The following is a 27,788-nucleotide window of genomic DNA, read 5'->3' on the forward strand; positions in this document are numbered from 1 at the left end:
TTAATGCGCTTGTTCTGTAACATTATCGTTTGTATAGAAACCGTTTATGCAGAGACACGTATGGTGGACACTGCACTGATTAAAAACTTGTGTAATCATTCATATGGTGAACTTTCTTGTGGTGAACTTTCATGGAAGGAGTCTCCAGTGTCAGCACTTCAGAGGTAAAGCTCAAACTTTATGTTTTTAAATACAGGAAAGTCTTCACGACAGAGGAACTTATGCTTTATGGTTTCTCTCTAACATGACAAGCTTCACCAACATAGTTGTATACTGGGTTTAAAAAAAGATTTTACAAGTTATGGTTAAAAAAAACTATAAATATTCTGTCAATGCTAGCAAAAATATTTATGATAGGTTACTGTAATAAAATAAGGCATAAAGCATCTAGAATTTACTTCAGTGCTGTTTTTTTTGCACATTGGACTGATGAGGAAAAAACACAGCCACCTGTTGTTACAGTGGTATGAAAAGGAGCAATGCATCTTTCCCACATTAGTATCACCTGAGTGCCGAACATGTCCCTCACCGCGCCTGGCTGCAGTGCTCTCGCCCGACTCTCTCTCAATATTCATATCTCGCCTGTAGTTATTTGTGAGTTAATTAACAAAGTTAAGAGGAAACTTGTGTCTGAAAGTCAGCTGAAGGATTCACACTGCAGCATCCTGCGCATGTGTGGTACAGATGGTCTCTAGTGATGCGTTTTACACAAGCTCGTCCCCCTCCAAACGTCCCCCCGGCTCTCACAACAACATTTATCTTCACGCCTTCTCACAAATACACAGACACTAGAAGCCTGTTTAGGCATCTGAGAAAATATTCTGGGTTTTTTTTATTGTTTTGTGGTGGTGAGGATACCGTAAGGCAAAGCACTTTGTTTTAGCTTTGACCGTAGATTATGCTGTTTTATTAATTAACGTGTTAATAATGTGTTGATTCATTTTCTACAACAGCAGCTCTGACACTAGTTTTGTCCACAAGACAAATCACAGGTTTATATTAATGTGCTCGTTCTAGTACGTTATCGTTTCTAGAGCAACCGATTCACAGGTATAGCAAAAGCTCAGTATAAACATTAAAAAGATATAATCATTGATATGGTGAAGTTTTTTTGTAAGGAGATGTTTATTTCACATTTACGGAAGGAGTCTCCAGTGTCAGCACTTTGTAACAATCCAAAGTAAAGTTGAGTTTATGCTTTGTGGTTTCTCTGTAACATGACAAGCTGCGTTTTAAAAAAAAAAAAAAAAAATTTATTAGATTTACAAAATCCTTGTGACTTAAATTATGATTCCATAACAAATCGTGTGGTAGCACACAATATCTGATGGGTTGTGGATATATTTGAATTTTTTTCAGTCACTTGAGTTACTTAATTCTGTTCAGTTAAATGATTCTTTCAGATTCATTGACCGATTTGAGTTTGTCCAAATGTGCAGCCATCTAAAGCAGACAACAAACAGTTTTAGAGTAATGTAAAAATAGTAAAATGTAAAAAAAAAATGTAAATTTGTGTTATTTTGTATGTTTTGTGTTATGTTTGTAAGTCTATTTTTACACAAAGGCTTACATTATTTTTGACACCCAGTCCAACACAAACTACTACTACATTCACTGGAACTCTCCAACTTCAACAGAATGAGCTCAAAGGTCATGATATTCACAGATTCAAGCACTGACTCACTAAATGAGAGCGAAGTGAATCTCTGTCCTGATATAAAATTCACTGATTCAGACACTGTCTCAGAAATCGCTGTAACTCTATTGTCATTCAATTCAATTGAATTCAGTGACTCAAGGGGCATAAAAAAGTAGACAACTTACACAATCCACTGATGCCTAATAAACAACGACAGATCTTGGATGCTATTGCAGTTTACATCAGCAGGAACTGAACAAAAGGATTAACTCTTGCATGATCGAACAATTTACTTTAATGAATTGTTTAAAAGGAGTGAATCATTTGTGAATATAATTAAATATTTATCTAATCTAATTCAAGTCTCTAATCTAATATATATATCTGATTTTAATATATATTTAATCTACTTCTGCTTGCGTGTTTTGCCTGATGCTTGTATTTCTCACTAGTGGACTTTAGCGCAAACACTAAGGGTCATCATGGTGGCAATGGCAATGTCCAGCAGAATTAAGCCTGATGTCCAAACAGTGGAAAAAGCTGGAGAGCTGCAGGAAAGGTTGAGTCATGCCTCATTTCCCCTCTGATAGTGAACTCTTCTTCAAGGACCACAAATTAATTTGGTTATTTCAGTCACCCAAATGGTTTTCCCTAATGTTTATATCTTACTGGTGATTTTCAATTATTTTTTACAACAGAAATTGTTGTTTTGCTGCATATCAGTGTCCAGAATGGTGTACCCTGTGAAGCGATGCTTGCAAAATGTAATCTTTATTACACACACTGTTTACACATTCAACATTTTCAACAGCAATCACTGTACATTAAAATATATATTTTTAAATAATTATGGTGGGAAATTAAAACGAAACCTTCTGTGAAAAGGTTTATTAAATACAGTTAGCTAAAGCTACACTACAAGCTACGTGACAAAAATAGCAAAACAATTAAACTTTTCTGCTAATAATAAGTAATAGCTAATCAAAAGAAGTCACGTTTTTTTCTTATGAAAACAGTTTGATCTTTTTTTAACCTGTATATAACCTGATGATTATTGTGTACATTTAGGAAAGCTTAAAAAATTAGCTTTATCAGTGCCAATGTTATTTGGTCAATAACATAATTTAGCTTGTTTATTTGATTAAAAATAGCAACACTACCACCTCATGACTGGAAATATAGTTAATCTAGAGACGTTATCCGTGTTATTATCAGTGTTTCATTGTGTTTACAGGGAGCTAGGCTAAGCGCTGAGACTCAGTCAACATTTTAAAACATCAGCTGTAAATTTTACACGCTAATCTTGCATCACCATTTTGCGAATATTGTCTTTACACTGGCAATGAAGTGATTAAGCTACAATACGGTAATGACCAGATATAGTGATAGACTGTTCTTTATTTTTCTTATCGTGAATTTTTTTTTGTTTTTTGGTTCCCATGAGATATTTATTCCAAGTCAAAATGGAGAAGAAATTGATTGTTTTGATTTATTGCTTCAAAAATACCTGGACAAAAAAAAAATAGATAATCTCTGAGACTGTAGGGATCCCCAGTGAGTCTGAAAGTACATTAATCCTCCTAACGCTCAAAATACTTCAAAAAGCTTCTTAAATTGAGTTTACTGCCTGTTGCCATGGTTTCCTTCATAGCGTTTAGCTAATGCTCATTTTTCAGTCAGTTCAGTTAAATGATTCTTCATTGATTAGTTGTCTAATTCATTAGGAAAGAATGACACAGCTTACAATTTATCCATTTATATTGTAGTTACATTTAATGTTGTGGGTCCTGTTCTCACTTACTTTATAGCAGCGATAAACAGTCGTTCCTCTTACCAGCCTTTGTTTTTTTTTCTTTTTTTTGAAGTTAATCACAGCTTGTCATGTTGCTGAGAAGCCGCAAAGCCACAAAGCGCAAACTACTCTGTCCTGAACGTGTCAGAAAACTTAGATACAGCTTTACCTCTGACAGTTACAAAGCGCTGACACTGGAGACTCCTTCCATAAATGTTAAATAAATGTCTCCTTACAGAAAACTTACATCAACTTGTGTATTTTTAATCTTTTTACATGGACCCCCTGCCATGCAAGTCTGTGTGTAAATTGTGACTATAGAAATTATTAAATATCATAAGAAGTACATTAATATAACCCTGTTATTTGCAGCCGCACTATTAAACTGCACTAATCGACACTAACTTGCATTAATCAACACTTTCTGACCAATCAGAATGAAGAAATTCAACAGTGTTGTGGTATAAAAACTAATATTACATACACTGAAATGCTGAAAGTCTTCAGGTCAGATTGCAGACTCAACTGAGCCTCTGAACGAGAAGATAACTACATTAACCTTCGTTAATTTGTGTTAAATGACTGCAGTTAATATGCAAAGTAAAAATCGTAATGAAATATATTACCGTATTTGGAGAAAAGTGTACCGTGGCCTGTTAGACGACTCTGTTTGTTAGATAGTAGAACATTCAGTGTGAGATACGAGTGTCGGCTTTGCGTCGTGAATAGGGTGGTGCTGTATCATTGTATCGATCTGCTTATCTGGAAGAAAACTGTTATTGACCAGGCCATTATACAAAGCCTATTTATTCGAATGGGTTTTTGTCAGTGAATGTGGCAATTCAAATGCAATCCTACAGACCTCTGGGTGATCTTCAGGTCAGCGCTGGTGCTTCACAGGCAATTCACGGTAATGAGCTGATCAAAATCTCAGCGAGCAGTTTCTCAGTCCAGACAAAGCGTTTCTACACGTTCTCCCAGTGGCTTTGTGTGGTGAATAGTCGGCATGATATCTTTCTGTGTAACTGGAAAACCTGTCAAATGTTAATAAATCATCACGATCGCTTCTCTATCAGGTTTAGTGGAGACAATTTTTTTCATTGTGGATGAGAGAGAACTTTTTTGGGGGGGAATTTGCTGGAGGGTGTTAACTTCAGTGTGTGTTTCGATCGATGCAGCTGTCACCTTCAGTAAATCATGAACAGACGTGTAAAAAAACATGAAGCATGGACTGAGGTGTGTGTGTGTGTGTGTTACTGTGGTGTACATTGCAGCTATTGAATTCCTTTAAAATGCATTCAGTGTTTGACTGCTTAAATTAACAGTTAAGTACTAAATTATGGTGTAGTCTTCTAATGCATTCAAATATTAATGACTCTACCATATTATCCTGGCACAGACAGAGTGAACATTAGCAGGAGCACTAATGTTATGGATTCATATCTCAAAACTGACAGTGTAACTGACTGCACATTTACAGATGGCTTTCTATTCGCTGTATGTAGTCACTACATAGGGAATAACACTATGCATGGTGTAGATCCTACACACTGCATTACATGTGCAATAGACACCGTTTCATATTCAGTCACACAATAAAAATCATTTGAGGAAATTAACTGATCACTTTTAGGACACATATGTTCATATTTAAATAGGAAATGGATGCATGATTGAAATATTTGAAAATAAAATAAGGCATAAACTGCATGCATTAATTAATTCACAGCCATTTGTGTCTAACGTCAAGCGTCATTTAGCCAAAATAATGACTAAAGGTAAAACATTACTCTTAACAAATCTAATGTGTATTTTTTTTTCGAGTATGCACTTTATATTGATTATAGCCGAGTTTTCTAATGTTTCTCAGTAGGAAATATGACAAAAGAAATATAGGTTTATCAAATTAAGTTGATCATTTTAAGTAATTAACTCTAGAAATAGCAGTCTCTTATACACACAGTATGTTTACCTTTCTCCGCTCCATCATATCAGCCAGCTCTCTCCCTTTACCAGTCATAGTGCCAAGATTCAAAGTTCCGACTCTCACCTCTACATGCTCACCCTTCCTGCTTTCCCACTGTCTCTGGAAGTGCCTTCCTCCTCTCCTTCTCCTCCTTCACCCCATAGTGGCAGAGTTTCCACCGGTACACTGCTGGCCAATAGTACCGGTGGCGGTCGTCAGTAACCTGGGCCTCGATCGATCCATTATGGAAATCCGGTTTATGATCCGCATATTTCATTTGGCACAGGTTTTATGCTGGATGCCCTTCCTGATGCAACCCTCCCCATTTTCTCCAGGCTTGTGCAACCCCAGTACCTGGTTTAAGTAATTAACTCTAGAAAGAAGCAAAATTATTGCCAATAGAACAAGAAAAGGTCAAGCTTCAAATTGGTCCTAGAAACATGCTTAATTATCGTATGTTCAACACCTTCTGACCAACCAGAATGGAGAATTCAATACAGCATAAAATAGAATAATATAATAAAAATGAAAGAGCCAGTAAGTGAAAATCGGCCCTGTTAAACAAGCGTGTTTAATCCTTGTATCCTTAAAAATTTCAGACAGTAATCTAAGGCATTCTGATTTATCCCTGAGCTAACATCCTGCAGTTCTTTAAGTAACACATTGCTTTGTAGTACAGGGTATAGAGTATTAATACTATCATAACAGTGAAATTCCTTCTGACAGTGTTGGTGTACATTCACACTGAGGTTTCATCCCCTCCGTTTGTAGGAACATGGACGCTCTCAGCCCGATGGTTTTCCGTCCCTTCATGGATCAGAGCACAACCTGTGTTCCTTTGTGCATGTGCATGAGTGTGAGCGATAATTAGGCGGTGTGTGTATGTGGGTACTTAGAGTGGTTGAGCGTGTAATGGCTTTAGTGCGGTCGAGGACATTAATCAATGAGGCGCTCCCCTTTGTGTAACGACACAGATCAATAGGACACAAGCTGGCCGCCGCATATCGATGGACTCCTTTGTCTTCGCAAAAGCCTTTTAGTGGCTATAAAGCTCCAACGCTCTTCTCTCACTGATACGTTTCTCTGACCTGCGCCATAATGAAGTGATTTAAATTCATCATGGCATATTATCTACAGGCTCACACACACATACACACACATCTCCAAACAAGACATTGCTCTTGTAGGTTTCGCTGTGCCGTGTCACAGAAAAAAAAACAAAAAAACACTTACAGCACTTTCTTTAAAGTTGGGTTATACAGTAGAGTTCAAACTCCGAATACATCATTTATCCCAATATTATTTATGAATAATAGATCATTTTGAACTGAGACCAACTTTTATCTGTTTTGAGATACATGTAAGAGGTGATACTTACATATCATGGGTCCACATATATAGGTATAGTGCGTTATTATATTTCCTCCTTTTAGTCATTTTTTTTACGCAAACATTACTGAAAAATCATTTTCCTAACTTTACATGAATATTATGGATGTCAAATAATTAAAATAAATAATAATGATTTCTCTATTTTTCCCTTCTGTTTAGTTCCTAAAACAAGACTTTTACATTTGCCGCATTGTTCTTTGCATAATTTAGTAAATTTAACTTTGTGGTGCATTGAAGGTCATGATTTTTGTGCTTTTGATATGGGAAGATCTGTTCGAGTGTCTAAATCTGTGAGAAGGCAACATGGACACTGAGTATTAGCTAACTGACAACTGACGTTACCCATTTTTCTAGCTAGCCTGCTGTTGTTAATTTGCAGCCAAAATAGCAACAGAAATAAGACAAACCCATCAAGACTATCAAACACAAATTACACTGCAGCGGTACTTAGCATTGATTGCAAAGCAAACTTCAGTAGTTTCCACCATTTTGAGAAGCATCACTGCAACATTGCATCACTCTGTGACTCGGCGCTATGAGAAACTTTCTTCTTTTGATGTAGTGAATACCAACAGAGTGAGATATTCATATGAACTCTTTTTCTAAACATGGTGAACACAAAACCCTGTTTGTGTTGCGTTGTTAGCCTTTAGCCTCAGTCATTACATGTAGCCACAGTACTAAGAATGTTTTTTAACATTCCTCTGCTTTGCTTGGTAAACACTTTGATATTTTTATGATTATGTGAACTCATTTTACTTTCACCTATATTACTGTATGTGCTGTAACCCTAAGGTACAGTAATTATGGTTAAAGTTTGGGTTGGGGCAGTGCTAGCGCTCATTCTTTGACTTTATTTGTATGAAATTGAATAGAATCTAGCTATTAAGGCAAATAATAATAATGATACTTCTTTATTTGAATTTGTACATTTCTCATGAGATCTGATTACCGAACTTCTGTAGTGTCCACCATTCTAGTAGCCTAAATTGGAAGACAGGCATGATTCAAGTGATCAAACGCCATCAAAATAACGCCATTAATATGTTAACAGTATAATAAATTGTATTATTTTTTGTCCCAAAGGTCTACTTGTCTGATTTTTCTCATCAGACTCACTGACACCGAGGCCGAGGGTTTAATCTTGAGCCGAGTTCTTGAGTTTCCTGCAGATCGACAGTGATTTTTGCTGAATTGGATTTGTGCCTATGTTTCATTTCCTGATCTCTTCCCCATTCTCCTTCCTTTTCATTTGTGTGATTCACTATTTTGCCGGAAGGTTCTCGGTCACTGACATCATTAGCATAGTGTCTCTGCGCTGTTTGATGTATGGCACTGAGGAGATAACGGAAAACGGGAAAGAGAGATCTGAGAGGCTGATATCAGAGGAAGTGCAGTACAGTGTAGATGTACGATCTAAATCAGAAACACTGGGATAAAGAGCCTCTGTACAGACAGATGCGGCATGAGGCATGAAAGAAACAAATGTGTGTGAGAGAAAGTGGTCTTTGTGTGTGTGTTAAAGTGTCAGTCTGTGTGCGTGTGTGTGTGTGTACATTGTCTGCTCACACCTGCAATATGTTAGTACATGTGTGTGAACAGCCAATTATGCAGCTGGTTGTAATCCAGCCTGGCAGGCAGTAGCACATTATAGCAGGGTTTTGTCCCTCAATATAAGATTAGTAGGCACACATTGAGTCTGTGCTATGCTATCGCTAATTAGTGATGTGCCCTTTCCGAGTGACTCAGCAATTTTAATGAAAAACCTTTTGTTCAAAAATAAGTATACAAATCATTTAATTCTTTTGTTGAAAACTCAGAATTCTGTAGGCATAACCCTGTTAATCATAAGCAGTGCAGCTTAAAGTTAGCAAGAATGACTAACATGGCTTACAGCTACTTTAATTTGTACGGATAAAATGAATTTGTCTCTACATAAGAAAAAAAAAAACAATGTTCAGTGCTATTCTAAGAAAATAATCAGCAACAGGGTGGTGTAATTCTGTCCGACGTGAAGCCACAGTCATAGTTACCACCCAGAAGTTGATTATTTTCCTCTAATAGTGTTTTATTCCCCTTATACCACAGCTATTTGCCAATGCTAACAGTGTTTTATTTGTTAAAGAACGACAATGATGTGGAACATCTGTGAAGCAAGTTATAGCAGCTATAAACAGTCATACCTTCACCAGCTTCTATTTATTCCTTCTCTTGAAGTTAAGAGAGACAAAAGTGCAGCTTGTCATAGAGCCTTTGTTGATGTTCATTATGGACACCAAACAAATACCGTCGTTCAGTTTTGGGGTGCAGTGTTGAGCTGTGCCAAGAAGAGATAGCAAGCAAGAAGGTAACAAGTTGTTTCCAGTAACCAAATGTCATGTACAGCATTTTAGAAGGTGATGAATTATACTGTATATGACATGTTGAGGTTTCCTTCGTAGTTTAAATGTTGTATAAAGAAACATCCACAGGTAAATTTGCAGTCATTTTTACAAATATTTGTAAATCATGATAAAAGGTTCTTCTGTTAATGTGATATGAAAATTTAATATTGGCACATGCATAATTTCTCTGGTGCTCTCCAGATGGGTGAAAGTCCAGAGTCCCCCCCAGCAGCCTCAGCATCCCGGTGGGCAGCTGTGTGCACTTCAGCCGCCATCTATAATGAAGAGATTAATCAGTGAGAAATGGTTTCGCCCGCCCTAACAATCCAGCCAGAGTCTATTAGTGTCTGTGTCTGGATAGAGCAGCTCCAGTCTGGATCGCTGCCCAAGCCTCAAACACATCCATCCAATATTCTCACTCTCACACTCTCACACTGGCACTGTGACATTCCATTAAATTTCCTTTATCTGTTAGCACTAATTCGTGAGAAACAAAATAAAACCCAAGAAGGAACATTTCAGTATACTCTTAGAAAAGAAAAGTTGCTAAAGCGCTCATAGCTTACTACAATGGGTTTCCCAACAGAGACAAACTGAAACTCTTTAGGAGTTGTAGATTTAAGTGAAAGTTTAAAGGAGGGCTCCCAAGTGGTGTGATTGTCAAGAGGTCATACGTTCAAATCTCATGCAGCTGATTAAAGGAATACTCCAGAACTTTTCAGACTAATCTCTATCCACTGTATCTGTAGCAAAGTATTTGCTTTATAGTTGAAAGATTATGAGTTCAAATCCCATGCCTGGCAGTCTAAGAAAGCGAAATTAGACAATCCTAAAATAACTAATGATCATACTCACGTGCTATGGAATAATATACATTATAAGGCCAAAAGTTTGTGGACACATGACTGTCACTCCCATATATGGGCATTTTACAATCACAGATGACTAAATACTGGCTATAACCAACATTTACATACACATGCACAAGATTAACAATATTTTAAATTCATTTCAACAGTAGAGTCCAAATTAACCGTTCATGTACACCTAAACCCATGTAGGTGTGAAGCGACCACTTAAATGAGAACTAATTGCACTATAGGATTGGTCAGAAGAATCATTCTAGCCAATTGTTTGGATTTGTCGCTTTACAGCATCATACCTAATTTGCAAAGAATAAAAATATTTCTTAATTAAAATGCTGCTAGTGTGAATGTAGAGTTAAAGTTAAAAATCTCAGCTACACATAGATATATTTGACTAAAAGTGACACATTAACAGTGTTGACATCTTAACTGGGGCAAGGTTATGATTTCTTCCATTAAGTTGAATTGAATTCCAAGCATCCATGAAGATTTTTGGGAAAAAAAAAAAAAAAAGACTTCACTTTGTGTAACATTTGGGCGTAAGAATTACAGATCTCCCGAAGCGAGAAATTAAAATCACAATCGCTTTTAGAGGAGAAGCTCGTATATGTGTTTTCATTTTGTGCAATGGTAATCACACAAACACTGCAGTAGGTTGAAAAAAGCTGAATTATCTCTTTTAAAACTCTGCCTGTTAAAAAGTAAAGTACAAATTCTATTTAAAAAACACCAATAGTCCATGTAATCATTGATTTTTCTACCGCTTTGCGAGGTGGCCTACAAACTGCAGTGATTCTCGCAGCCATTAAGTGAGTGTTAAATCCTCAGGGAGAGGCATGGCATGATTGCAGCTTAGCCTAAGGCAGGCATTTAGCTGTTCAGAAACTCTCAGCACTTTTCACTGATAGCATTGTAAAATCTGAGTTTAACCTCCCGCGTCGGCTCGGCTCGACTCTGCACGCAGGCTGGCACTGAGACAGGTGGATTGATGCTGAGAGCGAGGGTGACCATGTTAAGGGAGCAATAAGCAAAAATTTCCTGCACGCCAGCAGGAAATGCTCAGTTACATTTGAGACGAAAAAGTGTAGAGTGAGCAGCAGCGCAAAGTGAGCACCCACACTTCACTGGTTCCTGTACACTCACAGGTTTCTTTCTATCTCTCTCTCTCTCTCTCTCTCTCTCTCTCTCAGACACACACACACACACACACACACATGCATGGAAAAGGGAGTGAAATAGAAACTGGCCGTGGCAGTATTTGTATTGTAAATTGTCTTGATAAAGTTTATGTGCCAAATATCTTGGCTGATTTGCGAATGCAAGGTCAGTCACCCGTGTGTGTGTGTGTGTGGGTGGGTGTGTGTGTGGGTGGGTGTGTGTACGTGCACTAATCTCACCAAGTTGGATTGGAGAACAGCTGAAGTGGCAGGAAATCAAGTTTCCAGGCTATTAGGCACACTGTAGCACACTGATTTATTACTGCGCGTACGACAGAGTGTGAACATTATCTGAGGATAAATCAGTGTATCCCTGAAAACACTCCTAGAAAGAGTGCTGTACAGAACACAAACGCTCTGAGTGAACAAGACGTTTGTATATGTGTGTGTGCTTTACATGTGTTTTTAGTCAAGACATATGTACTTTATATATTCACCATCTACTTATTAGGAACACGTCCACATTTATGCAATTATCTAACCAGCCAATCCTGCGGCAGCAACGGAATGCCCTAAATCTTGCAGATACTGTACTGTAAGTCTAGAGATTCAATTAATGTTCAAAAGAACATCAGGATGGAGACAGAAATTTGATCCCAGTGGCTTTGACCGTGACATGGATAGGCTAGTTTGATTTCCTTGGATTTTTCACACAACAGTCACAGAATGGTGCAAAAAACACAAACCATCCAGAGAGCCACAGTTCTGCATGCGAAAATGGCTTGTTGATGAGAGAGCGTCAGGGAAGAATAGACAGACTGCTTTGAGCTGGAAGGCTATACTCAAATTACCACTCTTTACCACCATGGTAAGCAGAAAAGCATCTCAGAACACACAACACATTGAAAGTTGAAGTGGATGGGCTACAACAGCAGGTCCAAGTCATTGAGATCCTATTTTAGTATGTTGATAACATCCATATATACATACATACATTCATATATATATATATATATATGCGTGTGTGTGTGTGTGTATTACTATGTTGTTACATATTTGTCAACATTGGTTGAAAATGAAAATGATTAAGAGTCATTTTATTTGTTTGTTTATTTATTTATTCTTTTTGATATTGGCAAGTAAAAACCCATTAATTGCTGATTCTTTTCATTATTTATTTGTCTACTTAACCAATCTATTGATCAGACCAATGAACCATGTTAATCTAAGATTTTCACTTTTTCTGTCATTACTGTCACGACTATTCCAGGTTTTCAAGTTCGCTTGGTTCATGTCCGGTCTGGATTTTATTTCTTGACTGTGCAGTAGAAAAACATTGTTACTGTAATGGCAGTACTAATAGCTCCTCTGTACAGCCACACTGGACCAACACAGTGAAAATCAAAGAGTACGAGATGGCGAGAAAGGAGCAGGAATGAGGGGCGGGAAAAACGACAGACACGAAGGAAAGAAAGAGACAAAAGGCGGGAGAGAAAACAGAAGTGGAATAGTTGAAAGTTGAAGCTTTCAGACAGCAGATGGAATGAATAAGTGTGTGTGTGTGTGTGTGTGTGTGTGTGTGTGCTATTGACAGGGCTGTACATTAGAGCTGACTAGATGCAAGTGTTATAGTGCAAAGGCTCTGTTTATAAAGCTAAATATCAACTAAATAAATCTTCATAAAATTTGTAATTTCTCGTACCACAGTGCTGCTGAATTCTCGCTTCTGACTGCTCAGAAGGTGTTGCTTAATCTCCTATAACAGCAGGTCTGACAGTAGATATTTACAGGTTTATATTGTTGCACTCATGCCAATATTTGATTATTTTTACAGTAACAACTTACTATAAAAATTGTAATCCTTGATATGGTGAAGTTTTCTGTAAGGAGACATTTAAATAACATTTAAGAAAGGATTTCTGTTCACACAAGCTTGTACTGTAACACCTTTCAGACTGATTTACTGTACATTATTCTGTTATAACAGCTGACTAATGTCATAGTCACATAATAAGAGTGGCATGACCAGAGCAGCCTATTTACACCTTAATTACCTCTAGCATCATGTCAGAGACTGAAAGAGCCACAATCCTTCACCTATCTCATCTCTCTCATCCCTCCATCCACCCCTCCAGCCCCCTCTCAGGGCCCCCATGATGGGACGTGTGTGAGACAGAAAGCGACAGCAGGGTTGCTAAAGGCTAATTAATTTCTTTTTATAATTTCCCATGCAGGAGGGCAATCCATTAGATACGGCTGGTTATAAATCATTTTTGTCCCATTATGTAGGCATGTGGCTGTGTGTGTGTGTTTGTAGACTGTAAGGGGATTAAAGTATGCTGGATAGACAGATAAACACACCAATGTACAATGCCCAATAGCAGTAACACAGGTTTTAAGGTATTTATTTTCTCTGTGTGTCTTCAGATTATCAACTCGTCAACTGCACCTTCCGTAGAGTTTTTATAGACACCTCTATTATTGCCAGCCCTCGATGGTTTTCCTGTCTCTCTGCAAAAAACAATATCTTAGCAAGTGAAAACACTTTACGTATCAGCTAATAATTTGTCTAACAGATTAAAGGATTTCCTCCTTTCTGTCATGTGAGGAGACAAAAATGTTCTAGCGACGATAATAAAAAAAAAAACCAAACAATTAAAAGTTTCCATCTCAATAAGGATTCAAATTAACACAATTTTGGAGGCATACACTTAAGAAAAAACATTAAACAAACACTTACAAGTACAATTTATTCCAAAAATTGAGTGTAACAGAGTAAATGTTGCGAGTTACTATGTAGATTGCTAACTAAATTGCTACTGCTAGATTGCTAACTAAATGAAGGACCACAAGGTCAGCTTCGTTATTAAGTCTCGTCACAAAATCCACTCACAAGTGGCCACTGGAGATGAATTCAAGACACGTGAAACCATCAGACGTGAACATCTTTCTGTCTCTGCTGTCCACTTGGGATGGACTTTCATATAATGCCTTACACAGTAATACAGACAGACAGACAGACACACACACACACACCACAGCTATACTAAAAATCTCACGACCACACGTCCAGCTCTGAGTGTTTCTGATAAGCTTTTAGCATTTGCACACCGCAGTGTTTGTGTGTGTGTGTGTGTGTGTGTGTCTGAAGGTGAAGCTGAGTGCTCCTGGCACCTCTTTCTTGAGTGGAACTATTCCAATTTACAGCTTCTGAAGACCCTATCATTTTTAATAGCACTTATAGAGCAAGAAAACAGGAGAAAATCACAGGTGTCCTCCCTCAGCTGAAATGGCCCTGTGATGGTTAGATAGCAGCACTTTCACACTGTCCTGGACCAAACACACACACACACACACACACACACGTGCACAGCTTTTTGCTTCTTACTGAAAAGTCTTACTGAATAGAAATTGATAAACCCTGGTGTATTCTTTCAAGGTCTTTTTGCATTGTCATGATATTTTTCACAGGAATAGTAATGTTAAGTATTATATATTGCCTAAATCTCTCTTAATAAGACATTTTACTAAGTAACTGGTTTCTTAATAGGGCTTCTATAATGGCAATGAGATAATCGGAATGGCTGTGCTGTTCCTGTCAAAGCCAAAAAATTGAAAAACGCACCCAAATCATCACTCGATACGTCACCAACATACTGATCAATACAAAATGATTTAAAAAAAATCAGGCAGTGAGAAAGGTGATCAGCTTTTCTACAGATGTATGCAGGGTTTCGATAACAGGCTTTCACTTAAAGAATTGTGAAGCAGCGATTCTCCTAAAGATGAGGACTGCTCTCAGGATGACAGGTCTGATGGTAAAATGAGGCTAAATTGACCTGAATGATGTCACACCGATATAAATGACCCAGAAAGTTAGAAAGGATGCAGGATGTTGCGATAGCTTGCTGCTTTCTCATCTCACAAAGAGAATGTATTCTTGAACTGGCTCTGTCACTCACAGTCTTACTGGAAATACAAATAAATTGTAGATTTCCGGCATAATTGTCTTTGTGCTATTGCGAAATCTGTCAGGTCGTTGTTTATTTGTCTTGATTTACAACGCTTTTTTTTTTTGTCACTGACAGACAGTGATTGGTTGAGAGAGAGCTTTCAGTCTAACAGGATAATGAAAGTGTCAGCAGAAGTGCGAGTGGTGATTCAGAGCTGCCCAAAATTGACTGGTGGAAAATGTAGATGTGTGCTGTCTCCGACTGCAGATGTATTCAGAAAAACAGAGGGCCGTCTCATTAAATCACCCGGCGCTTAGGCGCAATCGTAAACCACGTTTGGCAAAGCCTGTATGGAGCATAAATGCTGCCACTTATTAGTGATTATTTGTAGCCTGCTGCCAGGAGACAGAGAAAAAGAGAGAGAGAGAGAGAGAGAGAGAGAGAGTATGTGTATGTGTGTGTGAAAATGAACATTAGTTCAGGCTACAACAGTAACAACAGTAAAAAAGAAAACAACAGTAATATCTAGATCAAGAATTCCCTCAGCATCTGGAACCTGATAAACAGTCCATCGTAGCGTTCACCCTCTCATCAGGAGATCATGAGTTTGAAACCCGATGATCCATGGCCAGGAGCCAAAAGGAGCAAAATTGAGCTCATGTATGTGGAAGAGGGCAGATAATGCTTTCCTCTGAGTCTGTTACGCTGCTCTGTGATGCAGCATGTCCATCATAGTGTTAGTGTTAATGTTACCATCAAGTCCTACAGTGGCTGAGGGATTTCCATCTGGGTAGTTAATAAATCAGACTGGAATTTTCTGTCGTAAGGGGTGAAAATTATCTGGTGACAAAGCATATGTAAAAAAAATAAAATACACATATGAAAGTTTCGTCTAAATAATGAGGTAAATTAACATAATATGGAATTTATCCACTTAAAAAACTGGCGAAAAGAAAACTAGCCAAATGCAACAAATTTCTTACTTTTTCTCCTCATTTTTGTTTGCGTTTATGATAGAGCAGCATTTTAAAAAAACTACTTTTACAGGTACATTTTTTCCCAATAATTTCTAAATGTGGAAGACAAAATGTACTGTGTTACTATATTCTGTACATCAGAGAGAGGGAGCAGAGAGAGAGAGAGAGAGAGAGAGAGAGAAATACAATTTCAGGCTCAAATGTTGTGACTTTAAAGTGATGCAATGTTTTCTTCGTCAGGTCTAAGACAGTTGTTTTTGACAGTCACAGAACTCTTCTATCCATCAGCGCCATGCGAAAGGCTTAACATCTCTTCACCAACAGGCCTGGTACTTTGTTGATTTCTCCATTAAGACCTCTCTACTAGATAACAATTTCAGGTAATATTGCTTTAAATCTTTACCCACAGGGGCTGGTTAACATTTTTACACCTAGTGAAGATGGAGATTACACTTTCTAGAAAAGTCCAGGGTCTTATAGGAGGTAAATCAGATTTGACCACCAATTTTCTAATACTAAGTGGATGTCTGAACACTACTATAGGATGTTCTTTAAACACAGGAAGTAGGGCCAAATAAGTTGTGTGTCCCAGTGATGATCTAAATCTTTAATTACCAGTTTAAAGACTGAATGTTTGTCTTCCAAAAAAACAGCTCTTCAAACATCACTATAAGTGACTAGCAAAACAACTGTCAATATGGTGCTGCCCTTGACCTTTGATAAATTCATTTTAAGCAAAATGATCTCAAAATGCCATTTTCTGAACATTTGCTCAGTTGTATCGTTGTATTACCTTCAAGAGAGACAAAAGAGAGGCCGGTGAAGGATTGACGTATGATGTGTCTTTCTTTAATAAATAAAAATTGTAATCATTGGCAGATTGATGTTGTATGAGAGGAATAAAACCCTGCAGTTATAAGATAATAATTAACTTTGGGTTGGAAACAGTAACTCCGTTTCATGTAGTGCCTAACCTCACCACCGTCTTATTGATTATTTTCCTATAGCAGCACACCTCCAAGTGTTTTATTCCTTATATAATTTTATCACAATTGACAGCAATGAATGGGATCTGCTTTGTCAGGCTGCAGTTTTTTTTTCCTTTAAAGAAGGTAGAGAAACTCCTGACCCGAGAGCTCTACTCAAGGAAAAGCTGGCAACCTTGGAGCCACGAACTGCACACGTTGTTTCAGTAAAGTGTGTTAAGCTCCACTAAAGTGCAAGTCTGAACATGGAGAACTTTCTTCACATATCTTGGCATATCTTTTGATTTAAGGTTAAGCCCTTAATGATCAGTAGTCATCTACATTTCTGGAAATAAGCACTTTTTCCTCAGTCATATCTTTGTTTAGGTGATTGACAGGTCATGTGTATGAGTGGGTAAGCACCGTATTAGACCTGAGAAGATCCAGGGGTGGATTGAAACGTTGCCTCTATGTTGTAATAAAGCACTGTTTTGATCAAGAATTGTCTGTGGCCTTGTTTTTATTTTTTATATTGTCTCTCAGGCATGCACCTGTTTAATTGTATGTGCTCACAATTATTGTTGGGTTGTGTGTGTGTGATTTTGTGTGTGTGTGTGTGTGTGTATGTGTGTGTATGTGTGTGTGGGACAGCAGCTGGTCACAGTGCCTGACATGTTTACAGATACATCTGTTAACTGAAAGCAACAGGAATTAGAAGCTTGGAGAATTTCCAGTAGCAGAGTGGGGTGTGTGTGTGTGTGTGTGTGTGTGTTTGTGTGTCACTTAAAGCACATTCTTAGTGGGTATTTTCATTTACTTTGCTTCCTCGCCCCATGCAGATGAAATAAACATGACCCAGAACTGTCATGTACTTGTGATATATGAGATATACACTGTCTGTAGCTATATTTAAAAAAATAATCTCATAAAAATGATAATGTGTGCAAACGACAAAGTGAAATGTGACCATGCCTCACTACACTGTTTTTCAATTTCTTATTTTATAGTATAACACACACACACACACACACACACGTCTGTACCACTGACAGGTCATTACAGTCTCAGGTCTCAATATCATCACTGCACTCACTCAAAGCATAAATCAGGTGCTAATTTTATCAGCACATAGCAGGAGACAATTAATGGGGATTTTCAACTATCAGAGTAGCGTCAAAAACAAATAGCTATTTTCAGCTAGCTTCAGTCTACAAACAGCATGTGTCCTCATGAGCTGACCATATAAAAGAATGGTCAGAAAAAAAGTGTACAAAAATGTCAATTATCAATACAATTATCAATATTTTCTTCTACTCTCCCTTTTTCTCCACACACAGCTAAATATACTGTATCTGTGTCATCACGTAAGATGAATGTCAAGAAGAATGTCATCACATAAACTTTTCTCATAAATAAAATGTGTGTAATTATGAGTTTATTCTTGAGTAATTGCTCGATCATTGTCAGGGTCACGGTGGACCCGGAGCCTATCCCGGGAACAGTGGGCATGGAGTGGGAATACACATTCACCCCTAGGGGTGAATTTGTTAGCCAGTCCACCTCTCAGTATGTTTTCGGGAGGATGGAGGAAACTGGATAACCTAGAGGAAACACAGCGAGACAGGGAGAACAAGTGAAACCCCACACAGACAGTACACAGACAGGTTCGAACCAGGAACCCTAGAGTGATGAAAGTGATGTGCAAAAATTTTCCATTCAATCAGTTAAAAAAAAAAATTAATCCTGGCAAAAATGTTTTTTTATTTTTTCAGCATTTTTCCCCTAATTTGGTCTTGGCCAATTCCCACCTGCCAGCCAGCTCTCCCCTATCACACAACAGCTACTGAGTGAGGAGAGTGAAGGCTAATATACTTCCTCCAAGACACATGAAGCAAGCTAAGTAACTGCAACTTTTCAAACTGCTGTTCATGCTGCGTCACAGTGCAACATAACACACTAGGAGGAAAACGCTCTCCTTCCTCTTCCTCTTCCTCTTCCTCGTACATGAGCTCACAGATGCTTACAATAGTTCATATATTGTACACATATTACAATTGTGTACAATAATTCTGGACTGGGCATTTTGACTTAGGATAGAAAGATTCGTCCTGAGAAAAAAATTCATGTCAATCCAAAGAAAATGTGTTCGTCTGAATTCACTTACACACCTGCACTAATCTTAAATGTCCAACCCTGTGTTAAGCCTCTGACTCTTGACACATGACAACAAGGTCACACACGAGCACTGAGCCATCAGTGTCAGGTGTAAGAATGGACAGAGTAAGGGCTGTCGTATATGTGTGTGTGTGCATGTGTGAGTGTGTGTCAGCTTAAATGACAGCTTCTTTGTGCCTTTCACTCAAGCTCTTCCTCTTGCTGTCTCATTGCAGATCAGAGTACGAGCTGGACTACGACTGCTACCAGGAGGAACTGTATGACAGGTACTAACAGCCCCACGATGCACTTTTTCACTCCGAGTGGCATGTGTCAGTGAGGAAGAGCTGGAAACCATCTGAACCTATATATCTCTCTGTCTCTGCTTTTGTATCTGAGCACTTACAGACCTCAGGACTGCCTCGGTACACCTGTAACGTACGGCACTGGGCGGCAGGATGCAAGAGCGTAAAATCAATGTGCTCTGTATTACACGTATAACAAGGTACAGGTAGAGAGGGTTATCTCTATATAAACTAATACACAGGCACATGAATTAGAATACAAGAAACTACAGCTTAGTAACATACAAAACCTTTAACAAGACTTTGCAACAGCATGTAGAAACAAAACGGTATAAGTAGACAAACTAATCAAGGGATAACACGAAACAGGTGAATACAATCAGAGAACAGAGCAGTGGCATGGTGTAGGGCAGAGACGGGGCCATAACAGAAACCAAAACATAAGCACATGGCGCTTGTTGCCATGTACAGCAATTTTACAAATCTGTCAGGAATTTTTCTCTCAGTTGTGGCCTGTGACGACATTTACCCACAACTTTACTAAAACAGATACATGAGGCTCATTGTATAAGTAAATAAGTCAGTAGCTCATCATGTACCTGGGACTGTGTGAGGGGTAAAAAGCCCCAGAAAAATAATGGAATAGTCAACCATAGATCTGACAATAAAAAAAAAAAGACAGGTTAATTTCAGTAGCATAGAGATAAATATATTAATTATAAAGACTCTCGTGTCAGAATAATAAATGACATGGACAGCATTATTATGGCTGATATGTCATTAAAATGACCTCAATGAAAAGAAAATGCAGTGTAGTATATGCTCCTTCATATTAAAAGTCTGCAATAAAAACTGTGTTCCTTTTTTTCAGTCCACTGTGGCATCTGTAACATTAAGAAAATCTACATGGTCAAATTCTGCAGCATTATTGTTGTATTACAGAGCAATTTATGTGTTTGTTCTTACATACCAGCTTATTATGTCCATGTATTCCTTGTATGCTCTAGCTTGAGCCTGATTTATATTTAACTTAACTTAAATTAAGTTGAAATTTTTTTAGTTACCATCTACTTGGTTGTAGAGAAAATAATTACCTTCTTCGGGCTCTTTAACGCATGCTTAGCCCGTTAATACCTAGGACATCATTTAATTTTGTTAAAAATCACTTTCCACTATGGGAAAGCCTTCAGGACAGATGAGTTTATGCTTTACAGATTCTCTCTAATTTGACAAGTTGCATTTTTTGTCTTGTTAGCTTCTAGAGAGAGATAAAGAGAGGCTGGTGAGGGAACGACTGTTTATAACTGCTATAATATATGTGATAAAAAGGGTGGATGCAGAAATTATTAAAAAGTGCAATATGTTGCTCATTAATAAATAAAAAATTATAATTGTTGGCAAATAGCTATCATATAAAAGAAATAAAACATTTGGGCATGTGCTCTTGTCAGGAAAATAGTCAACTTTGGGGTGGTAACAGGAACTCCGCTTCCTCACACCACCCCGTCTTTGATTATTTTCCTGTAATGGCACATCCATAAGCGTTTTATTCTTTACTTATTGGCATTCAGAGGCTTATGCAGAGTCAAAGTTTTATCAACTTTCGCTCTTTGTACTTATACAGAGATGGGCAGAGGCGTGAGAGCTGCTGACAAAGCATGCACCGAGTGTGAGAGAGAGCACACGCAGACCTGAACTGTGTGTGCTGACATTATTCCCAGTGTGATAAATGACTTCGGTTTGCACTGTGTGTTTCTGGACCTATGAGAATGTCGAATTATGCAATTATGCAAAAGTGCAATTCAAGTGCAGTTTTGCATTCACTCTCACTGTCTTTCTTTCTCTCTCTCTCTCTCTCTCTCTCTCTCACACACACACTCACTCACTCACTCACTGTGTGTGTATGCGTGTGTGTGTGCTTGCATTTCTGTTTTATTCATTTGTACACATAATTGCTGTGGGAGATAACTACCTCCCTCGTGCAGCGTGAAGGGGACGCAGGTCATTCATAAACCGGAAAGTCAGCACATTTAGATTTGACTCGCGGCAAAACGCAGACCTGCACACAAACAAACACGATTACCTGCAAACCTGCTTCCCAGAACAAACACACACACACACAAAGCTTTTATACGAACAGAGCGCTGGAGGAGTAGCTTTTAATACAACTATGTTAAATTGCCTGTAGTGCATGAGTGATTTTATGGGAAACTCTGACACTCTGAGGCTCTGATTCACTACGATGCTTAATAACTTGCGCTAGTTTGCGTGTGCATGGGGATAAATTGGGCATGCAAAAAAGTTGCAGATGACAGGCCCTTTTCACAATTCCAGGTTTTTGCTCCCGGAATTAGCCTTCAGAGGGTTACTGTACTTCTGCTACAACAACAACAACACAGCGACAGAAAGCCAAATGGAATCTAACACTCTCTATGGGAAGTGTTATAGAAAACCTTGGGTTTATAAGGTTCGATCTGACTTATTTGAAAAAAAAAAAAAATGGCAGGACTTTTGCATGCTACTAATATATTTGCAAGGTTCTACACTAAAATACTGCTTAAAATATAAAATATAAAGCTATGTCTTACTGTAATATCATAGAGTTATAGAACTGTAAATAGAACATAGTTGTATTTATTTAAGGAAGCATATAAACTAACTGTGATAAACTCTTATCTGATTAATATGATATGAATAATTGTCTGTGGCCTTGTTTGTATTTTTTATATTGTCTCTCAGGCACACACCCGTTTAACTGTATGTGCTTGCAATTATTGTTAGGTTGTGTGTGTGTGTGTGTGTGTGTGTGTGTGAATCAGAGCTTCAATAGTCATTAGACCATTTTTTTCTCATAATGGTAATGTAATGAGGCATGATCATAGCTGATAACATTTTGTGATAGAAGGCAGTCTAGTGTGTGTGTGTGTGTGTGTGTACGAAAGAAAGACAGACCGCAAGAAAGAAAAATAAAGGTAGAAAAAAAAGAAGAAAGAAAGAAAGAAAGAAAGAAAAAGAAAGAAAGAAAGATATGAGTAGAAATGAAAGAGAAAGAAATAAACAAAGAAATAAGAAATTATGAAAAAAAAAGGGAAAGAAAGGAGAGGATGAAGCAAAGTGATAAAGAGTGAGAGATGGAGGGAGGATGAGTGAGGGAGGAGGAGGAGGAGGAGGAGGAGAGGAAGCTGACAGCATGAAAAACGAGTCCGTCACTGTAGAGGCCTGTGTGGTGTGAGGAGCTAATTCAGCTGCTACTCACTGATGGGCGATAAGCGCCTGACTGCCTCTCTCTCTCTCTCTCTCTCTCTCTCTCTCTCTCTCTCACATGTGTGCGTGTGCATGTGTGTGCGTGTGTGTGCATGTGTGTGCATGTGTTAAAAAGTGACAGTGGTTATGGTAGAACTTCAGAACGCTCCATATATGAGGAAACCCACTGTGATTGTCTCAGTGAAGAATCCCTTTTCTTTCCGGCTGCACATCAAAGCTGGCTGTTCTTTCTATAATAGAGAGCAGCTAAAGCACTTTAAGCTTTAAACAGCACACAGTCGGATGCAGTCGGAGAGATATTGCTGCGCTGCCGCTGTGGTGGCCTGCAGATACGTGTCAGAACATTTTTATGCCCCAGTGTGACCGTATTCTTCTCTCTCCACTATACGCTGGGTTTTATTTTAGGGAAACCCGCGACTCGCTGTTTGAGCGGCACTCTCTGCAATTTACTGCACCTACGCTGAAATCACAAAACAACATGGACGCTGTTTCCTCGTGCCAATTAACTACAGTCTCTTCAAAGCTTAGTTTTAAAGAACACACCTGCATTTTTTAACCTAATGTGTGATTCCCCCGGTACGGTTTCTTTGACTGAGAAAAGAACAAAAACTCCAGACTCTAAAACCTTGTGGAATGTATAAGGAACCAGATTTTTTAAAATTGTATTGCTGAATTGGAAATTTGGGTAAGTAAGGAAATTAATCAATGATGTGGTGCTGTGATGAAGCGGAGTTACTGTAATCACCCTGTTTACCTATACCAGCATGTCCTGCAGGGTTTTATTCCTCTTATACCACAGCAAAGATTGCCATCTTTAATTTATTAAGGAAAAATACATACATACATTTAATATTGTGGAATGTCTACAAAACAAGTTCCTGTTCTCACTTACGTTATAGCAAAAACAAGCAGTTCCCTCACCAGTCTCTCTTTCTTTCTCTCTCTCTCTTTAAGTTAATCAGACAAAAAAAACCACAGACTGTCATGTTAGTCATGAAAGTGCAAAGTCCTCTTGTCTTAAACACTTTCCAGTGACAGAAAACTTACAAAATGCTGACACTGGAGACTCCTTCCAAAGCGTTTGCCAGGGTTTCACTGCTCTGTGCTGCATCAATAATCTTATAACTGTGCTGTAGTTTCATCTTTCTGAAATGGAAAAGCGAAATCTATAAACTATGAGGACTTTGCAGTAAAAAAAAGAAAAAATTGTAGTATATTTTATAATCTATTATACAGCAGTTAGTTCCGGTCCATTAATTTGATTGGACAAGCTAATTTCCAAGAGTGTTGATATTTAGTATAACAGTACGGGGATATTTCCTTGTTTGTGTCACTCCAGTTGTCTGTGTTCACTGCATAAAATTTCAATTCTAGCAATAGTTTGTTACACTGAAACTGTTACTACACTACTACTACTATGGGCTGTGAGTCAGTCTGTGCATTGCCACAGTGATGTCGTGATGTGGCACAGTGTGCAGCAGAGTGTATTATTTTCATGTAACTGTATAGTCTGGTGTTATTCTGCGTAAACCACAGAAACTTACCAAAAATTACAATGTTTATTTTGTTAACAAAGAACAAATTGCACATTGTAACTGTTTAAAGTTAAGGTTTAACCATGAGGAACATCCGCAGCAGTCGTTTCCTTACTAGCATCCTTCTCGCTTTCTCTCTCTCTTGCTCTCTCTCTCAAAAATTTTTTTCCATGCTGGGAAATTTGATGTTGTGCTTGATCATTAGGAGGTCACATGACCATAATTTATGTATGGAGGTTTCATCTGCGCTAGGAACTCTGAAACCCTCAGAAGCATCGCTTCTCCAATACGTCCTTTTAAACGCCATCTATCTTTCGTTGTTCTTTTTTTTTTATTCATGGGCAATACTTGGTGCTGGGTAATTTTGGTGGGAGATGATAGAAAAGAGCGAGCGCTTCCTGGAGTGTCTTTCTACTGAAGAAAAAGCTAGAAGCCTCTTTTGCACACAGGATATAATGGAATCTTTATCAACATGTCAATTTGGACGGGATATTTATTACCTGGTGTTATTTCCACTGCTTATTTTATAGAAGGCAAAATACGGTGTAATCTCTCAAGACGAAGGAACGCTCAGTGCATAAAAAACACTGACATGATGGATTCAGGTGGGACAAAAATCCCAGAGATACATCAGTAATAATTACATTGCCCAACTAATCCAGTCCAAACAGGGCTTCAGACTGCTCTGAGCTCTGCTCACTTTAATCCAATGCCACTCTTTAAAACATTTTGCAACTCCACCACTGATAAAAACTGAAGACAGAAACCTCAGAGGACAGGGTTAATTCCGTAAATGACAGTAGTGTAAAGGCTCTGAAGGTTGACACCGGACAACTAAATAAACACTGTTCGATTTGCAAATGAACGCTCTCAGTGAGCTGCCAAAGCAGGAATTGTGTAATTGTTTACTCTGTCTTATCTGCTCAGTCATGGATTAGGAGCTTAAAGGCTTTCTCACATCTTAATCCTGTCTCCTTGATATACTCGCAATCAGCAGACTGTTTCACCTGTCACTCAACAGTCTGATACAATCGGGCCTAGGCACTACAGCTTTAATCCACGCTCCTAAAGATAATGAACAGCTTTCTAACAGACGTAATTAAAAGTAAATGGCCAGTAAAGTGCCTCACCACCCGGAGGGCCAGTAATTAAGAAAGGTACAGGTGGGGAATCTGAGACAAGTGTGTTTAAATGTCCTGCATGCAACTGAAGAAAGATGTAGAAAGATACATCTTTTTAAAAATATTTATATATCGTTTACATATGCAATATGGCATGTGTTTTATTCAGAGGCGTCCGCCTGCTGTTTTATTATTTCTGCATGAATTCTGAGTCCATCATTATTATTAATAAAAATTTTTCTGCGACCCTCTGACACGTTAGAGCCGACACTGTGCAGTTGATGAAGCTCTCCATTCTTGAAGCCCAGACTCTCCAAAAATAAGTCCCCCATATACTCACATTCATTTTTACTAATTTTTGAAGCTCTTTTTCTTTATAATAGACACAATCAATGATCATGTTTGCTCTCTGCAGAGAAAAGTATTTCTTAATTTTTACTATGGCTACAAAAAAAAAATACACATTTCTGACTGGCTGGAAGGTACACATTATTTCCTTAAAGTGTAGATAATAAATAAATCAGTATGCTCCTCATAAATATGTAAGCATGTAGGAATGTAACCAGTGAGTATAAATAAGCCAATATTTGCTCTGGACTATTGCCTTCATTGTGCTAATAATGAATGCAGCAGAGCAAGAGGCTCCATTCGCACCTCATCATCTTACACCTGCAGAGGAAAAATCTCTTCTCACTGTCCTGATGCTTGTCCTGAAACTATATATAGTGCCTATTTTTACTGTTGAAAGGAAAAGTATTTAATTTCACTGACAATCTGCTTAGCTTTACCTTCCTGTGAAAAGGACAATGTAAAATTATAAAACCTATAAAATAAAAATAACAATTATTTTATTTTATATTATCCACTTATGAGTATGCAAAACAAACGAACATTGTAAATGGCCATTGTATGTATAGAATAAAAGACATGGGGGCATAATGTTATAGGAAAATAATCAACACATGTTGAAGTGCTTATTATACCACAGTAGTTTGTCAATGATTAAAATTTTATTTATATAAAAAAATAATATTCAAAAGTATGACACATCATAGTTTTTATCCATTTATAGTTGCAATTAATGATGTGGAACATCTGCAAAACAACTTTCCTGTGGTGGAAAACATTTAACAAGGCATTTGTCCTTGTTAAAACAATTATTAGCCTTAGATTATGTCACTATACAAAAGTGATTTTTATGTATTTATGTATTTATTTTTATAAATACATATATATATATAATTCAGTCACACACACTTTCCTACACAACTCCTGAGTGCCTCTTCTGGTAACCTAACACTTAAATGAGGTGTTACAAAATAAAATGGGCATTACACTTTTTTTCACAGCATGGAGAGAGAGAGAGAGAGAGAGAGAGAGAGAGAGAGAGTAAGTACATCATTAGCTTTCTAGGGCTTTATGTATATTTACTACATGTTATGATACAAAAAAGCAGGCTAGTGATAACCTAGCAAGACCCCAAGAATAAAAACTCTCCCCTAAAAACTTTTTAATTTTTTTTCCACTCTCTCTTTGTATCTCTGATATAATGGCTGGTATCAGTATCCAATGTAACACAAGCTCCTAAAATCTCCCGTCATCGTCTTTGCCACAGAGCTTTTGATAGGCTTTGACAGCAGCAATTTGATTTTGTAGGAGATAAAACCTTCTTACCACTGTTCATAAGGAAGAAAAAGTGCCTCGAGAGAGAAACAAAAAAGATCAGAGAGCAGGCTGGTGGAGGAAAGAGAAGAGTTTTAAAACTGGAGTACAATAGAGGACTATTGCTATAGAGCAGCCATATAGAAGAAGTGAAGTTCCTGTAGTTTTGGAGGATTCTAGCATCCTGCGCTGTAATATCCTCCTGGTTCTTATCCGTGTCAGGAATCCCTTCTCCACCTGGCTGGCTCGCTTTACGCCTGTTTTGAAATGCAAACACTCCCATGCTGGTGAACTGCACACACACACACAAACACACACACACACACCCACGCACAAATAGAAATGCACTCATAAACTCTTGCTGAAATGCAAACACTCTGAGACTGGTGCTGAAACGCAGTGATAGTGCGCTCACATGGAACCTTATGCAGATGCAAAATGAATGCATTAATGATTAATTAAAAGAAAAATGAAAGTTACTGCATGGGAAATTCCTTTATTTAGGACAGGAGCATAAAAGGCAACGAGGGATATTTTAAATATTTCAGAGATGGCACAGTTTTATTAGTTCTTTTTTTCCTTAAAAAAAAAACCTTTATGAAACCAAATTTGCTCATGTTACTTACCTAGTATGCCTTAGCAGTGAATAAACATCT

General features: G+C 37.9%; 1 protein-coding gene across 3 annotated transcripts in view; it reads left to right on the forward strand.

Annotated features, from left to right (window-relative positions):
- Positions 1 to 27,788, forward strand: part of LOC113526465 (RNA-binding Raly-like protein) — a 73,684-nt gene that overhangs the window by 30,663 nt on the left and 15,233 nt on the right. For 2 of the 3 annotated variants that reach the window (XM_026913512.3, XM_026913513.3), the window contains exon 3: positions 19,482 to 19,532. In XM_026913512.3, the coding sequence (XP_026769313.1) occupies positions 19,482 to 19,532 (51 nt within the window). Of the gene's footprint in view, positions 1 to 19,481; positions 19,533 to 19,580; positions 19,751 to 27,788 lie in introns of those variants that run through there. The other variant, XM_053235061.1, reaches the window with a different exon arrangement.

This window comes from Pangasianodon hypophthalmus, chromosome 6 (genome assembly GCF_027358585.1).
Source record: "Pangasianodon hypophthalmus isolate fPanHyp1 chromosome 6, fPanHyp1.pri, whole genome shotgun sequence".
Lineage (NCBI taxonomy): Eukaryota > Metazoa > Chordata > Actinopteri > Siluriformes > Pangasiidae > Pangasianodon > Pangasianodon hypophthalmus.